We start from the raw sequence: 18,006 nt of genomic DNA, 5'->3' as shown, positions 1-18,006 counted from the left end.
ACCTATGACGGGTGCCGGCAGTCACCGAAAAAGTTGCGTAAGTGGGACAGGCCCATTAGGGAAGGCCTTAAGAATAAATGTTTACACTGTCTCTAGATATGCCTTTGGAGTGGTCCATGACCGACCAGTTGTGGAAAAATAGGGGATTCTTGACTTCAGCGGATTCTTGACTTCACAGATATCTCACCAGAAATTGGTATCAGACCTGTTGAATGCCTTAATGTTGCCAAAATAAATTTCCGTTATAAAATGTACTACCCATACGAAGGGCCAAACCTCGGTAGATGTAGGAAATCGTCGTGATGACCAAGAAGCTAAAGAAATGTCCCGGGAGCACAGGGTGGTTGTACCTAAAATGATGAGGCAGACTAAAAGTATGATAAAGGCAAGTCTCCCTCAGAAAAGCCAATGCAAACTATCCAAGACGTCGTTAGATTACAGGAGGACCCTCCTGACCGAGATATAGAAATGTTGAAGCAATTCGGTTGTACAGTTAATAGTATGTCGGGATTATGGGTTACGCCGGCAGGACAAATATGTATGTCAGATGAACTTGCAATACTTGCAAGACTGGGATGTCAGGACTTTCATATGAAGAAAGACTGGATAGACTCGGCTTGTACTCGCTAGAATTTAGAAGATTGAGGGGGGATCTTATAGAAACATACACAATTCTTTAGGGGTTGGACAGGCTAGATGCAGGAAGATTGTTCCTGATGTTGGGGAAGTCCAGAACAAGGGGTCACAGTTTAAGGATAAGGTCTTTTAGGAACGAGATGAGAAAAACTTTTTTCACACAGAGAGTGGTGAATCTGTGGAACTCTCTGCCACAGAAGGTAGTTGAGGCCAGTTTATTGGCTATATTTAAGAGGGAGTTAGATGTGGCCCTTGTGGCTAAAGGGATCAGGGGCTATGGAGAGAAGGCAGGGATGGGATACGGAGTTGGATGATCAGCCATGATCATATTGAATGGCGGTGCAGGCTCGAAGGGCCGAATGGCCTACTCCTGCACCTATTTTCTATGTTTCTCTGTTTCTAATACGGATTATTGATTGTATACACTTTGCTATTCACTGTGGTGCCCAAGCAACTGGCGATACACTTCTAGCTACATGGTGGCATCCAGTTGCAGACACTGGTTCAGGGGATTAGTAGTCGTTGACTGATCTGTCAACAACATAATCCCAGGAAAGGTGTAACTTGTGAAAATGGGAAAACACCCTTACCCATGGGTCCCTTTGAGACCCTCAGATGGACTACATTGTTGGAAAGATATCAGGGTTATAAATATGTATTAGTTATTGTTGATGTTTTCAGTAAATGGGTCGAAACCTACCCCACCGCAGACAACAAAGCCTTGACAGTTGTTAAGATACTTAAGAAACTTAAGATACTGAAAGAAATTATACCTAGGTATGGGATCCCAACTCGGCTGAGTTCGGAAAATTACCCCCTAATTCCTTATTTACTAAGATAAATAAGGAATTTTGTACACAAATTAGACTAAGAGGGAGCCGTTGGGTCCCGTCCCCTCAACGTGCGGTTGCGGAGGGGGGGGGGGGGGAGGCCTTTGGTGTCACATGCACACTAACCACCCCTCACACCCAAAGGAGGGAACAAGAGTGCCTATGCCAAGTAAATTCTTTAAGCACGAGGGTCAATATACTGCTCTCAGGAGAATAGTTATCAAAGAATGATAAAAGGACGGAATTTGAATAAGCAGGAATTGGGGTGCTTTGGGAATAGAAGGTATCTGTTTAAGACTTGGCTTCACTGGTGATGACATCACAGGGTGAAGACCCAATTCCTGTAAATCATGTGACCCACCTGCCACCACCAAGTCTGGAGCACTGAAGAAATGTCTGTTTTGTTTCAATGTACTGACAAATGTTATGCATCTGTGATTGGGAAGGGGTTGCCTCCCACTGTATTTTCCCGCAGGTATCTGCGATTGGGCAAAGGGGTTGCCTCCCTCTGTATTTTCCTGCCGCTAGTTTCCTGCCACTGTATATATGGGTACAAATAGGTGATCAGTTCGTTGGGTAGTGTCATCTTTCTTTCTGTTCAGTTTGCACGAGGCTGCTGCAGGCTCGAGTGGTGGATCTGAAATCGGCCCCGCGGTGAATTAAGAGTTTGGACTACAGTATTTGAACCAATGTTTTACTGACACAGACTGGGGGGTAAAAGAACCGGAATCAACAATGGAAGGCAATAAAGTCTTATCTTCCTCCTCTTCATTCTCCTGTGGTCGGGGCAGTCGAACTATCTGCAGATGGGGCGATTGAAGCTCCCGCAGCCGGCAATCAAAGCCCCCGCATGAGGGAGATCGATGTTTTCAAGTGAGAGTTGGATTTAGCTCTAATCTTTAGCTTAGGACTAATGGAATCAAGGGATATATATGGTGAGAAAACAGGAACAGGGTCCTGATTTTGGATGATCAGCCATAATCATATTGAATGGCGGTGCTGTCTCGAAGGGTCGAATGGTCTACTCCTCAACCTATTTTCTATGTTTCTATGTTTCTTGTGCAGCAAAGCATCTGCAATCTCCTGCTATGTTCCCCAACCCTGGGAAACAGTGCGTGTGTGTATTCACCCTGTCAATTTCTCACAAGGATTTGTTTTCAGTGTAAGTCGTGAGTGTGTAAAGTCATGCGTATGTGAAACATACATGATCCAAAGAGACATTGCAGGTTAGATATTGAAAATGTCCATTGACAGTGGAGTCTCAAATGAGAGCACATAATTACAAGCTATAGGGATAGTTATTTAAAACTAAGGTATGTGGAAATTTGTTCTCAATGTGGTGTGACACAACAGTGAAGTAACAGAACTCAGTGGGTCTAGCAGCATCTGTGTGGGGCGAGGTGGGGTGGGACATGAAATTGTCATGAATTGTACCTCCAACCTTTGCCTGTACAAGCCAACCAGCAGTGAACATCATCTTTTCCATATCCCTCTCAAAGTGACACACCATCCACAGCTGGACACATGTGATCATTATTACTGCATCAAAAGCCCAGAACAACATTGGTATTCAAAAATCACTACAAAATCTTGTTGGTTCTAAATGGCCTTGTTGGAAGGTGATACTGAGTCTTATCAATCCATTTGGATTCTTTGCCTTGTATTTTGTGAAGTGCCAGTAGAAATTTAATCCAGCTGAACCAGCTAATCATTAACTCAGGTTAATAACTATTAGAGAGGACGGTGCCTGAGGAAATTGAATAATTTGTTAAATTTGTACTTCAGGTTCTGAGTCAAATATGTATCACACAACATTCTGTAGTCAGCGTATGTACACACACCATCAACCAAAACAGATGGACAAACATTTCAGTACTAACCTTGTGGTGCTTTGTCCGTTTTGCTTGGTCGCGGCATCCGGCGTACCCGTGCTGGCCTATCCACTAAATAAGTAATCAAAGTTATTTAGATATCTGAATAAACAAATTACTTAACAGTAACAAAACCTAAGCTTGGTTGAAAACACATGGCTTTTTTTGGTTAATATTCTTGATGTTCTCTCTGGAGGAAAAATTATTTTTTTAAATTATTTTATTTTTTTTAATTTTTATTTATTAGAAGCAAATGTACAAAAATAGAACTAACGGCATATAAAATAATAGCTATTGTACAGCTTCAATTTTAACTTTTAGCTATAGTTAGAAGAAAAGAAAGGAGAAAAAGCAAGAAAGAGAAAAAGTGAAATGTGCAAAGATAGAATCCCTAGACTACCAAAGTGGTGTAGCCAAAGAGTGAGTAAATGAGAACGTGTGAGAAAGAAAGAAGAGAGAAATAAGAACAAGTGAGAAAGAAAGAAGAGAGGAATAGAAAAACTAAAAATAAAAGGTCAAAAAGAGAAAGAAAGAAAAAAGTGGTGATATACCTGCCTCTCATCCCTCCCCACCCACCTCACCCACCTCACCCAACCCGTCATTTAAATCCAAAATTATGTTGTACCATACTATCCTTGTAATAAATCAATGAATGGTGTCCATGTCTTCGAAAAATGATCTGGTTTTTCTGCCAAGACCAGTCTAATATTTTCAAGATGTAGCGTTTGGGACATGTTTATAATCCACATCTTAAGAGTGGGGACAGATGTATGTTTCCAAAATTTGAGTATTAGTTTTATCGCCGTTATCAGGCCATAATTAAGGAAACATCTTTGAAATAATGATAGCTCAGAGCAGGCTTCTGACATACCTAGAATAATCAATTCCGTATCGGGATCCAATTTTATTTTTAGTGTTTTTGAAAAAAATTTCAAAAATTTCTCTCCAGAAATTATGTAACTTTATACAAGAGACAAAGGAATGTGTTATAACCATATAACAATTACAGCACGGAAACAGGCCATCTCGACCCTTCTAGTCCCGTGCCGAACACGTATTTTCCCCTAGTCCCATATACCTGCGCTCAGACCATAACCCTCCATTCCTTTCTCGTCCATATAACTGTCCAATTTATTTTTAAATGATAAAAACGAACCTGCCTCCACCACCTTCACTGGAGGCTCATTCCACACAGCCACCACTCTCTGAGTAAAGAAGTTCCCCCTCATGTTACCCCTAAACTTCTGTCCCTTAATTCTCAAGTCATGTCCCCTTGTTTGCATCTTCCCTCCTCTCAGTGGGAAAAGCTTATCCACGTCAACTCTGTCTATCCCTCTCATCATTTTAAAGACCTCTATCAAGTCCCCCCTTAACCTTCTGCGCTCCAAAGAATAAAGCCCTAACTTGTTCAACCTTTCTCTGTAACTTAGTTGCTGAAACCCAGGCAACATTCTAGTAAATCTCCTCTGTACTCTCTCTATTTTGTTGACATCCTTCCTATAATTAGGCGACCAAAATTGTATCCCATACTCCAGAATTGGCCTCACCAATCCCTTGTACAATTTTAACAATACATCCCAACTTCTATACTCAATGCTCTGATTTATAAAGGCCAGCACACCAAAAGCTTTCTTTACCGCCCTATCTACATGAGATTCCACTTTCAGTGAACTGTGCACAGTTATTCCCAGATCCCTCTGTTCACCTGCATTCTTCAATTCCCTACCATTTACCATGTACGTCCTATTTTGATTTGTCCTGCCAAGATGTAGCACCTCACTTATCAGCATTAAACTCCATCTGCCATCTTTCAGTCCACTCTTCCAACTGGCATAAATCTCTCTGTAGACTTTGAAAATCTACTTCATTATCCACAACCCCTCCTATCTTAGTATCATCTACATACTTACTAATCCAAGTAATTATAGTTGCTTCCTGAAGAAGACATTTATCACAAATAGGAGATGCATTTGGAAAGATCTTTTTCAGTTTAGACTTTGAATAATAAATTCTGTGCAGTATTTTAAATTCAATTAATGAGTGCCTAACGTTAATCGAACAATTGTTATATATAGGTTTTCTTCCCATCTGTCTTTAAGAATTTTTAGCCCAAGTTCAGCTTCCCAAGCTCTTCTAATTACTTCTAACGATGGGATTTCTATATTTAAAAGGGTGTTATACAGATATGATATTAACTTATTTGACTCTGAGTTTCTATTCATACCTTCGTCTAGTTTGTCTGGCAACAAAGATTGGTAGTCTTGGGTATATGATTTCAGATAGTCTCGAATTTGAAGGTATCTAAAATATTGATTACCTTTCAGGTGATATTTTGACTGTAATTCTTGAAATGAGAGACGAGTTCCCATCACATAAAGATTTCCGAATTTTTTGATTCCTAATCTTTCCCAATATGTGAACGTTTTGTATAAAATAGATGGCTTGAACGAAGGATTGTTGGCAATTAGTGAAAGAAGAGATAAATTTCTCAGTTTAAAGGTTGACCACTTGTCTCCAGATTCGTAAGATACTGTGGATAATCTGATTTTTCTGATATAGTGTTTTCTTCAAATTTATTGGAGAGAGAAGAATCGCTCCTATATTTAAAGGCGAACAATCCTCTCTCTCCATTATTAACCATTTTACCTGTTGGACTGTGTTGTTCAACCAATAGATTACGTTTTTAATATTCGTTGCCCAATAATAGTATAAAAAATTGGGGAGAGCCAATTCACCAGTTTATGGATTCTATGTGTTTTATAATCCCAAATAAAGCTTGTAATCAGAGAATCAAGTTTAAAAAAAAACAAATTTTAGGAAGGTATATCAGCATTGATTGAAATAAGTACAGGATTTGTGGGAGGAAGATCATCTTTATGGCATTTATTCTGCCTATTAGAGACATCGGAAGTATTTTCCGTAATTGAGTAAGAGCATTTAATTTAGTAATTAAAGGAGGAAAGTTTGCGTTAAATAGCGAAGTGTATTTTCTGGTTACGTGAACACCAAGATATTTGAATTTTTCCGTAGCAATTCTGAAAGGGAATTTTAGGAGATGTGTCGGCTCTTGAGGTTTTATTGACATAATTTCACTTTTGTTCCAGTTTATTCTATATCCTGAAAATATTTAATATACTTTGAATGCTAACTTGGGAATTGGTGATATAGAGTATTACATAATCTGCATATAATGATATTTTATTATTGGAGTATTTAGTGTTATAGCCGTGAATATTCGGATGTACTCTTATATTTTCCGCCAAAGGTTCAATTGCAAGGGTAAATAACAAGGGTGATAATGCACATCCCTGTCTATTGCCCCTGGATAACTGAAATTTAAGTGAGAGTATATGATCAGTCAGCATTCTGGCAGTCGGCTTATCATATAGCAGTTTTATCCATGAAATAAAATTTTCTCCCAACTGAACTTTTTGCAATACTGTAAAAAGATATTTCCATTCTACTTGATCAAATGCTTTTTCTGTGTCTAATGAAATAATTGATGTCTTCTTTTATTGTTCTATGTGAGTACATTATATTAAACTGGCATCTCAAATTATTAAAGTGTCTCTTGGGTATAAACCCAGTTTGATCCGAGTGTATTAGTTTATTAACGTATTTACTTAATCTTCTTGCCAGAGTTTTAGCTAATATTTTCTGATCTGTATTAAATAGGACGGGTTGCTGTGTATGATCCCGAATCTTCCAGATCTTTATCTTTTTTGGGTATAAGTGTAATAGTTGATTCGGCTAGTGTTTGTGGTAGTGTCTGTTCTTTAAATGCGTGTATATAAAGGTTATGTAAACGCGGGGAAATTACCTCGTAAAATCTTATAACAAATTCATTACTAAACCCGTCTGGGCCTGGTGTTTTGCCATTCTTCAATTAATTGCTAGTCACTTCTATTTCTTTAATTGTAATCTGTGCTCCTAATTCATCTCGTTCCTACTCTCTGGAGGAAAATTCAAATAAAATTTGCTAGCTAGCAGCTTCCCTCATCGCTAGTTATTAACATTGTGTTGCGTCCAAAATTCATCCTCAGCTGTTTTCCCTGCACACATTGTGGATGTGTGGTATAGGTTGCTTCTGAAATTTAGTTCTACTGAAGTCAATGGAACTGAATGTCAGGGTGGAGGATCATGTGCAGATGCAGCCTCAAACACAAGAAACTGAAGAGGAATTTCTAACCCCAAAAGAGGGGTGGATGTAAGTGTGGGAGTAATGATTAGCAAGTTTGTCAACCACATAAAAATCAATGCTGTTGTGGATTGCATGGAAGGTGTCTAAAGCTGAAGCTGGATACAGATGAGTTGGAATGACTGGATGAGCAGTTGCAGGTGGAGTTTATTGATTTAATATTATTATTGGTCCCAACAATATTATAATTGGGATCATAAGAGCTGATGGACCGTGACCTGCAGGGACTAGCCGTCGAGCCGGCCCGTGCTTGGAGGACATGGTGGACCACGGCTTAGAAGGTGGAGCCCACCAAGCAGATCCCTGCTTGTACCCTAAATACCAAAGACTGGGAGGATGGAGCCGGCGATGATGAATGTGACCAGAGAGGATCAAGGTCGGCAAGAGAGAAGAGGGAACCAGGGTCTGACCTACCATGCCTTCTTCATCGGCTGCGGGAGGTGCCTCTGGGGCACAGAGGAGCACAGGTGAGGAGAGGACTTGGGTTGCTGGTCGACCAAGGAAGGCAATGGATGGAGGCTCGAAGCAGCCTGGGACTTGCCTGGGACTTGCCTGAATCAGGCAACGCTCATAACAACTGGAGTGTAGACTGGACTTGGCAAACGGCACCAAAACATGGCACCCCTTGTATGGGCTCAGTAGACTATTTCTGTGTATTTGCTAATCAGGAATGGTAAAGGAATACTCTACTGAACTATAAGAAAATAATTTCACTGCATTCACTAGGTGGGTCGAAGGGCCTGTTTCATAAACTAAACTAAATTACAGCTATAGAGAATCTGCGCATAAAAATCTGTGCAAAGACTGGAAGTAGGTAGATTAGATCGGGAGTAAATCCTTGGCATATGACAGACTGATCTAATCCCACTAAGTGTGAAGTAATGTATTTTGGAAAACCAAATAGCGGAAGGATGTATACATGGATAGGAAGGGTTCAGAGGGTAGAGACCAAATGCGGGTGCTGGGGACAAGAGTAGATGGGGCATCTTGGGTGGCAAGTTGGGCCGAAGGGCTTGTTTCTGTGCTGTTTGGCGCTATGACTTTATAAGGGTGGACTAACAGCAGATGGAATTTACTCTGAACAAGTGTGAGGTGTTGCACTTTGGGAGGTTGAATGTAAGAGGAAAGTATACAATTAAAGGCAAAACCCTTAACAGCATTAATATACAGAGGGATATTGGAGTCCAAGTCCTCAACACCCTGAAAGAGACAACACAAGTAGATAGTGTTGAAGGAGTATATGGGATGCCTGGCTTCATCAGTCAGTGCATTGAGTATATGAGTTAGGAAGTCATGCTACAGCTTTAGAGAACTTTGGTCAGGTCATAGTTCAAGTATTGTGTGTAGTTCTGGTCACCTCATTAGGAAAAGGATTAAGAAAAATTACCAAAATGCTGCCACAATTAGAGAAGAGATTGGACTAACTTGAATTGTTTTCCCTGATGGAAGTACATAAAATTATGAGAAATATGGATAGGGTAGACAGTGAGAACCTTACACCCAGGTTGGAAATGTCAAAGACTATCGGACATAATTTAGTTTAGTTTAGTTTAATTTAGAGATACACCGAGGATACAATGATCCCCCGCATATTAACACTATCCTACACACATGAGGGACAATTTTCACATAAACCAAGCCAAGTTACCTACATACCTGTACGTCTTTGGTGTGTGGGAGGAAACCGAAGATCTCGGAAAAAACCCATGTGGTCATGGGGAGAACGTACTAACTCTGTACAGACAGCACCCATCGGGATCGAACCGGAATCTCTGCCGTTGCAAGCGCTGTAAGGCAGCATCTCTACCGCTGCACCACTGTACATCAGAGTGAAAGTTTACAAGAGGTGTGCAGAGCATGTAGAGAATTGTCAGAAAATGATAGGTGCCTAGAATATGCCCCTAGGTGTGCAGATGGAAACAGAAATGAATAGGCTTTAAGATGTCTTTAGATAGACACAAGTATATGCAGGGAATTAAGGGACATGGATCACATACAGGTAGAAGAGATTAGTTTACCTTTACATCGTGTTCAGTTTTGGCTGAGGGGCTTGGTCGGTGTTGTTCGGTTTAATGTAACAGAAATTTCCCCTTACATAAATCACAAACTCTGCTCTTGGATGTGTATTTATTTGTGTGATGTTCGTGTGCGTTTCACATCTCCTCAAAAACACGACGCACTAATGGTGACATTTTTACAAATTCTGATATTGATTGACGTCACCCCTGTTCTGTCTTCTGTGCTTCTTGGCTTCTGACCTTTCACTTCTTTACATTTGTCGCTTAGCGTTTTTAAACCGCTGCTCAGGTCGTGCTGCGCGCTCCGCTGGGCTCCTTGAAGTTCGAGAACATGCTGACGGCTGTAGTTATCGCCGCGTGGGTGCGGGGCAGCGCAATGAGAAGGTGACTGTGTCTGAGAGAGGCCGTCTATGGAGACCTGCGATTCCTCCGCCGATCGCAGGGATTCGGGGAATCATGATGCGTTTTCCTCGCTGGTGATCCCGATCCCACCTGGCGATCTCTGGCCGTCACAGGGGACGACGTCCTCTCCATCTCCCCTGCCTGATCATCTATCACGTGGGTGAGTGCCCTCCCTATCTACCCTCCTCACCTCTCCCTCTCTACCCCCTCCCTCTTCCTCTCTAGTTGATCTATCTCTCCCTCCTGACTCCATTCTCCTGCCTTCTCCCCACAACCTCTCTCACACACCCGTACTAATTAAGAATCTATCTATCTCAGCCTTAAATATATCCACTGACCTTTCCTCCACAGCCTTATGTGGCAAACAATTCCACAGATTCACCATTCGCTGACTAAATCTCATCTCCTTCCTTAAATAATGTCCTTTAATTCTGAATATGACCTCTAGTCCTAGATTCTCCCACTAATGGAAACATCCTCACCACATCCACTCTATCCAAACCTTGCATTGTGCTGTGCATTTCAAAGACGTACCCCTCATCCTTCTAAACTACATTGAGTACAGGCCCAGTGCCGTCGAGCGGTCATCATAGGTTAACGTACTCATTCCAGGGATCATTCTTTTAAACCTCCTCTGGACCCTCTACAGAGCCAGCACATCCTTCCTCAGATATGATGCCCAAAATTGCTTACATTATTCCAAATGTGGTATGACCAGCGCTTTATAGAGAGAGAGAGAGAGAGAGAGAGAGAGAGGGAGAGAGAGAGAGAGAGAGGGAGAGAGAGGGAGAGAGAGGTCCCAGGGTACTTAAGGAAGTGGCTCTAGAAATCGTGGACACATTCGTGATCATTTTCCAATGTTCTAGAGATTCAGGATCAGTTCCTGTGGATTGGGGGGTAACTAATATTATCCCACTTTTTAAGAAAGGCGGGAGAGAGAAAACAAGGAATTATAGACCCGTTAGCCTGACATCGGTGGTGGGGAAGATGCTGGAGTCAATCATAAAAGATGAAATAGCAGCACATTTAGATAGCAGTAACAGGATCGGTCCAAGTCAGCCTGATTTCACGAAGGGGAAATCTTGCTTGACTAATCTTCTGGAATTTTTTGAGGATGTAACAAGGAAAATGGACAAGGGAAAGCCAGTGGATGTAGTGTACCTGGACTTTCAGAAAGCATTTGATAAGGTCCCACATAGGCGATTAGTGGGCAAAATTAGGGCACATGGTATTGGGGGTAGAGTGCTGACATGGATAGAAAATTGGTTGGCAGACAGGAAACAAAAAGTAGGGATTAACGGGTCAATTTCAGAATGGCGGCAGTAGCTAGTGTGGTACCGCAAGGCTCGTGCCGGGACCGCAGCTATTTACAATATACATTAATGATTTAGATTAAGGGATTCAAAGTAACATTAGCAAATTTGCAGATGACACAAAGCTGGGTGGAAGTGTGAACTGTGAGGAGGATGCTATGAGGATGCAGGGTGACTTGGACAGGTTGGACGAGTGGGCAGATGCATGGCAGATGCAGTTTAATGTGGATAAATGTAAGGTTATCCACTTTGGTTACAAAAACAAGAAGGCAGATTATTATCTAAATGGTGTCAAGTTGGGAAAAGGGGAAGTACAACGGGATCTGGGGGTCCTTGTTCATCAGCCAATGAAAGTAAGCATGCACACACAGGAGGCAGTGAAGAAAGCTAATGGCATATTGGCCTTCATAACAAGAGGAGTTGAGCATAGGAGCAAAGAGGTACTTCTGCAGTTGTACATGGCCTTGGTGAGACCACACCGGGAGTATTGTGTGCAGTTTTGGTTACCAAATTTGAGGAAGGACATTTTTGTTATTGAGGGAGTGCAGCGTAGGTTTACAAGGTTAATTCCCGGGATGGCGGGACTGTCATATGTTGATAGAATTGAGCGGCTTGGCTTGTATACTCTGGAATTTAGAAGCATGAGAGGAAATCTTATTGAAACATATAAGATTATTAAGGGTTTGGCCACTCTAGAGGCAAGATACATGTTCCCGATGTTGGAGGAGTCCAGAACCAGTGGCCACAGTTTAAGAATAAGGGGGAAGCCATTTAGAACGGAGATGAGGGAAAACATTTTCACACAGAGAGTTGTGAGTCTGTGGAATTCTCTGCCTCAGACGGCGGTGGAGGCCAGTTCTCTGGATGCATTCAAGAGAGAGCTAGATATGGCTCTTAAAGGTAGTGGAGTCAAGGGATGGGGGAGTAGGCAGGAACGGGGTATTGATCAGCCATGATCACATTGAATGGCGGTGCTGGCTCGAGGGGCCGAATGGCCTAGACCTGCACCTATTATCTATTGTCAATCAAGTGTCTAACTCTTAAATGTTATCAGTATAATGAGGGATGGGCAATACATTCTGGCCTAGCCAGTAACACATGCCTGTCCAAAAGTCTCTTAAATGCCCTGTCGTATCTGCCTCCACTACCACCGAAGCAGCCCGTTCTAGGCACTCTCCACCCTCTGTGTCATAAACCTGCCTTGCACATCCATATAATTAAAAGTCTCATCTTGACTACTTCCTGTTTGCACTATGCTTTGATTTTAGGAAAAACGCTACCAAATATGACTGATTTTTTTTTGGCCATCTTACTCCTCTCCTCCACTGCACAGGCCTCGAGTATTTTTCCCATCGAAGAAAAATAAAAGACTTATTAGTGTTTTAAAAATCTTGAGATTCTCTCTCCTGTCAATCACCACAGTGGTGGCCACGCCCCTTCCGGTGGGAGGGGGAGGGACTACAAAACCCAGAAGTGTGGGCATGGCTCAGTCTGTCTGCAAGATGGTGAGGGAGAAGTCACAACTCTGTCTGAACTGGGAAACTACAGAACACTGTGAGTATGCAATGTACTTGAATAAATGATTTGTTAGCCCTTAATGAAAACAAAATGAGTCGTTTGGCCTGCCCTATGCTCGAAACTGCAATGGCAATGGAAATGAAGTGAAAGTGCAATCTGTTTGGCTTGAGCCTGCCCTTTGCTTGAAAGTGCAATGGCAATGAAAATGAAGTGAAAATGCAATCAGCTGTTTGGCTTGAGCCTGCCCTGTGCTTGAAAGTGCAATGGCAATGGCAATGGAAATGAAATGAAAATGCAATGAGCTATTCGGCCTGCCCTGTGCTTGAAACTGCAAAGCAATTGGAAATAAAATGAAATTAGTTGTTGGCCTTCCTGAAACCACTAATTTCGGCCCACAAGGCCCCTATTAGCTGAGAAACCAGTCCCTTTTGCCCCTAATTCCTGCATTAGCCCAGGAGGAGCATTTTAGCCGTAAAGGCCCGCGCTAGACCAGGAAAAGTTTTTTTTTAAAAAGTGCTACTCAGATTTTTTTAAAGAGCCCCTTCCGCCCATTCCGCCCATCAAGCCTGTACTAGCCCAGGAGTCCCATAGGCACACCAGTAAGTATTCATCCTGCAAGTATTAAACCTCACCGCAGTATTTTTCTCCCTCCCTTCATTTGCTCCCTCCCTTCTCTGCCACAGAAGGTAGTTGAGGCCAGTTCATTGGCTATATTTAAGAGGGAGTTAGATGTGGCCCTGTGGCTAAAGGGATCAGGGGGTATGGAGAGAAGGCAGGAATGGGATACTGAGTTGGATGATCAGCCATGATCATATCGAATGGCGGTGCAGGCTGTAAGGGCCGAATGGCCTACTCCTGCACCTATTTTATTTGTTTCTATGCTCCCTGTGAGATCAAGGCAGGGATAGACTCTCTCTCTCTCTCTCCCTCCTCCCCTCCCCCTCCCCTCCCCCCCCCCCCCCCCCCCCCCCCCCGTAGGGGTAGGGGGACAAGCCCTCCGTGTGAACATGGGACCCAGCGAGCCCCACTTAGTCTAGTCTCCTTTAAACCTTGCCCTCTCACCTTAAATCTATGCTCTCTAGTATTTGATATTTTCCATCTTGGGAAAAAGATTCTGACTGCCCCTCATATAGTGGCGCAGCGGTAGAGTTGCTTTCTTACAGCGCCAGGGACCCGGGTTTGATCCCGACTATGGGTGCTGTCATAAATGGAGGTTGTATGTTACCCCTGTGACATGCGTGAGTTTTCTCCGGGGGCACTAGTTTCCTCCCACTCTCCAAAGACGTACAGGTTTGCAGGTTAATTGGCTAGGTATACTTGTAAATTGTCCTTGGATAGTGTTAGTGTGCTGCATTTGCTGGATGGCACGGACTCTGTGGGCCGAAGGGCCTGTTTCCGCGCTGTATATCTAAATCTAAAACTACAACAAAAGAAAGTATAGAACTATCAGGTGACCTCGCAACCACCAGCATTCCAGACAAAAAAATCCTATACCAAACATTGTTATTCACTATGTCACCCTTCATTTGTTACTTAGTTCTTGCTAATTTTCACATTCTGAATGCACCTGAAGTTTTGTTGGACTGCTCCAATCTTTAGACCTTGTCATGCACCTTGTCGCAAATGCCTCGCTGCGTTTATAGCACAAAGTGGTTATTTAAATGAAAATGTTAATTACTTGTACTTAACAGGATGATCTGCAATTACAAATCGTGATCTATAGAATCCTAATCTTTCTGGTGACAATCTTCACCTTGCATTTGGTTCAATGACACAGGACAATTGCTGGGATTCATCATGGTGGAAATGAGCTCACTCAATGTGACCTCTTGGATTTGTGGAAATTGGCAACTCCAATTGAATACTGACATTGGCAAAAATGTTAATTTTGGTGGGTTAATTGGCTGTTTTAAATAGCCTATGTGGAGTTGAGTGGGAGAATCTGGAGTGAATTTATGGGAATAAAATGGGATTTATGTAGGATTAGTGTAAATGGGTATTTTATGGTTTGGAAGGCACTGTTCGAAATCTTATTTTAACATTCATACCTGCGTGAGTTTGGTACTTATGTAACTTTGCCAGTGCCAACACTTGTATACTGCCTAGGTTGTACACAAAACAGAGCATTTCACTGTACCCAGGTATCCCAGGCACATGTGACAACAAAGTATCATTGTTTCATGCATTTGTCCATTCATAACTCACCGAGACCTTCAGCTTCAGCTGTGTCCAATTCATTATTTGTATCTGCCATATGCAGCTGTGTTTCCAGTATATCATACAAACTGTTGCTTGTTTCTGTGAGCTCGTTTTGCAATACTTCGAGATCTTTTCCCAATTGCTGACGTTTTTCATTTGAGATATATGGGCATAGCATGTTCTCCACAAGTAAGGTCAATTTCTTTTCTTGATCATTAAGCAGTCCTGTATACTGATATTGTGCTTTCTTAATTTCTTGCATATCTTCATTTTCATGAGTTGATTGTGCAATATCATTGCTTGTAGTCGCTTCCTCCGGTAGTTCCTCTTCAGTTTGTTCGTGACCTTCGGCATTTGGGGAACTTGCGGCAATTCCAGGAGATTTCGTTCCAGGGACTGACGGCGCTACAAACAAAATTATTTCCACGTTACAAATCCCACTTATGTACACATTATACAGATAAACAAGTTCTCATAAATGTTATTAAATTGAAACAAGAACCATTGAACAAATAAAAACTATTTACATGTAAACCCCTCACAATAATCCGACAACATTGTCTCTTTAGAACGTAGGCTGCGTGTTTCACACTTAGGAGAGTTGCTTTGGAAATTGTCAAGCAAGGCTTCTATTGATAGAAACAAAGAACTGCAGATGCTGGTTTACCAAGGAAAAACACAAAATTCTGGAGTAAGTCAGCAGGTCAGGCAGCAGCAGTAGAGAACATGGATGGGTGACGTTTTGGGTCGGGACCCTCAGGCAGCAGCCGTGCAGTACAAGGATAAGTGACGTTTAGGGTCAGGACCCTTCTTGGGACTAGATGGGTCCCGACCTGAAACGTCACCAATCCATATCCTCCAGGGATGTTGTCTGACCCGCTAAGTTACTCCAGCATTGTGTGTCCGTCCTCGCTTCCATTGATACTTGTGGAATAACACTCCATTGAAGAATGTTGCAGTCACTAATACTTCAAGCTTGTCAAAGCTACCCATTGATTGTAGGGATCCTGATTTTCTATCGTAATTAAACAAAGGAAGACATGAAATAAATGTTCATGTTAATTGACCCTTATCAACACCATTCATTATGTTACCATGGAGGTATGGGTCCCATATTGAGTGACACTGTGTTTTCCAACTTATGGACAAAATTTGCTTATGGTCCTCTGTTGAAAAGGATTCATGCAAGACCCATACAAGAAAATTAAGTACAGGAAAGGCTGAACAAAGAAGCAGATTAAAAAATGTGAGCCTTAGGTAAATAATTCAGGAAGGGGACAACAAGCAAATCCACATTTATCTGGCAACTGATGCCCAAGGACCTTTAGTCTGAAACAGAATGAACACTTAAAAATATATATATATAGTATGTGAAGAATGGAACAGGACTAAAGCGTGAAGATCGAAAAATCAAGCAAGTCCAGAGAGTAGCAATGATTAAGGAAAATTATGGAGTATGGGAGGGCTGACAGGCTCCATGGCATTTACTTTAATGCAAGAACAAGCTGACAATAAAACATCTGCAGATGCTGGAAAAAAATAATAACGTTCTGGAAAAACTTAGAACGTCAGGCAGCATCTGTGGAAGGTAAAACTGTTAATGTCTCAAGTGGAAGACCATTGATTAGAATTGTTTTATAAGCAAAGTGAGAATTGGAAATTCTGTCGAAGATCATTCTGCCCTGTTGGAATTCACAGTGCACAGGTGGTCTTTAACAACCATTGCTTAAGGGCCTGTCCCACTTGGGCGTCATTTGCGCGTCACGCAGGTGGCGCGCGAGGATTATGAGAATCCCAAAATCCTGGGGCACCGTGTGTTACCGTGCGTTACTGTTTATGCCGCCACGTCTCACCACGTGCCATGCGCACGTCAGTTACGCGTCACAACACACGTCGCACACTATGCTTGCTTTACGCGCACGTTGTGTGTCGCGACGCGTAACTGATGTCGCGTAAATGACGTGCAAATAACACCCAAGTGGGACTAGCCCTTTGGGCTCATACCAACATTGGAAAAGGAATTTCCATGGAGTAAGTCTTCGTTCACTTGGTAGTGGCATACCACCCTTTTAATTCCACTTTTCTCTCCATAAATGTTAACTGACCTGCTCCATATATATCCAGTACTTTCTGTTATTTAGTTTATAAATATCTAACTCAATCTTTCTTGAACAGTTACATTTCCCAGGGTGACAATTTCAAAGACTAGAGGGCCAGAGGGAGAAAGTTTAAAGAGAATAAATGTGGGAAGCTTTTTTACACTGAAAGTGGTGGGTGCCTGGAATGTGCTGCCTGGGGTGGTGGTGGAGGCAAATACTATAGTGGCATTTAAGAGGATTTAGATAGGCACATGGGTATACAGGGAATGGAGAGAATCGAATTATACGCAGGCAGAGGTGATTAGATTAACCTGGCTTTATGTTCAATGTGAACATTGTTGCAGCTTATAAAACTTTAGTTTGGCCACATTTGGATTGGTATATGCTGCGCTGGTTGCCACACTTTAGGAAGGAAGCGTTGGAGAGAGTTCTGAAGAAGTTCACCAGGATGTTTGGATTTGAGTGTATTAACTGTAATCAGAGGTTGGATAAACTTGCACTGTTTTCTCAGGAGTGTTAGAGGCTGAAAGACCACTTGATAGAACTATACAAAATTATGGGAAACACAGATAGACTTGAGTTTATTTTTCAGGGTGGAAATGTCAAATACTGGAGGGCAGAGGTTTAAAGTGAGGGGGGAAAGTTTAACAGTGATCTGTGAGGCAAGTTTTCTACCTAGAATGGGAAGTGCCTGGAAGATGCTGCCAGGGAAGGTAGTGAAAGCAGATATGATCTTTAAGCAATCTTTAAGAGACAGATTGGCACATGATGAGGCATTCAAAGAAGAGTTCTCCCTGATGTTCTAATTCATCGCTCAACTAAAATGACACCAAAAATAGCTAATGTTCTAATGGACATGATTGTTTGATGGGCCACTTGTTAAACTAATTCTCAGTTTGAACCTATGCCCTCCAATATTTGA

At 42.0% G+C, this 18,006-nt stretch overlaps 1 protein-coding gene across 8 annotated transcripts in view; it reads right to left on the bottom strand.

Moving 5' to 3' along the window:
- The window catches only part of LOC129715805 (uncharacterized), an 84,286-nt gene that overhangs the window by 65,539 nt on the left and 741 nt on the right, over positions 1-18,006 (bottom strand). For all 8 annotated transcript variants that reach the window (XM_055665680.1, XM_055665687.1, XM_055665675.1 and 5 more), the window contains exons 2-3: positions 14,992-15,390; positions 3,347-3,409 (exon numbers count right to left, since the gene is read on the bottom strand). In XM_055665680.1, the coding sequence (XP_055521655.1) occupies positions 3,347-3,409; positions 14,992-15,390 (462 nt within the window). The remainder of the gene's footprint in view (positions 1-3,346; positions 3,410-14,991; positions 15,391-18,006) is intronic.

This window comes from Leucoraja erinacea, chromosome 2, assembly GCF_028641065.1.
Source record: "Leucoraja erinacea ecotype New England chromosome 2, Leri_hhj_1, whole genome shotgun sequence".
NCBI lineage: Eukaryota > Metazoa > Chordata > Chondrichthyes > Rajiformes > Rajidae > Leucoraja > Leucoraja erinaceus.
The sequence above is the reverse complement of the archived record's forward strand: the minus strand, read 5'-3'. Positions and strand labels throughout refer to the sequence as shown.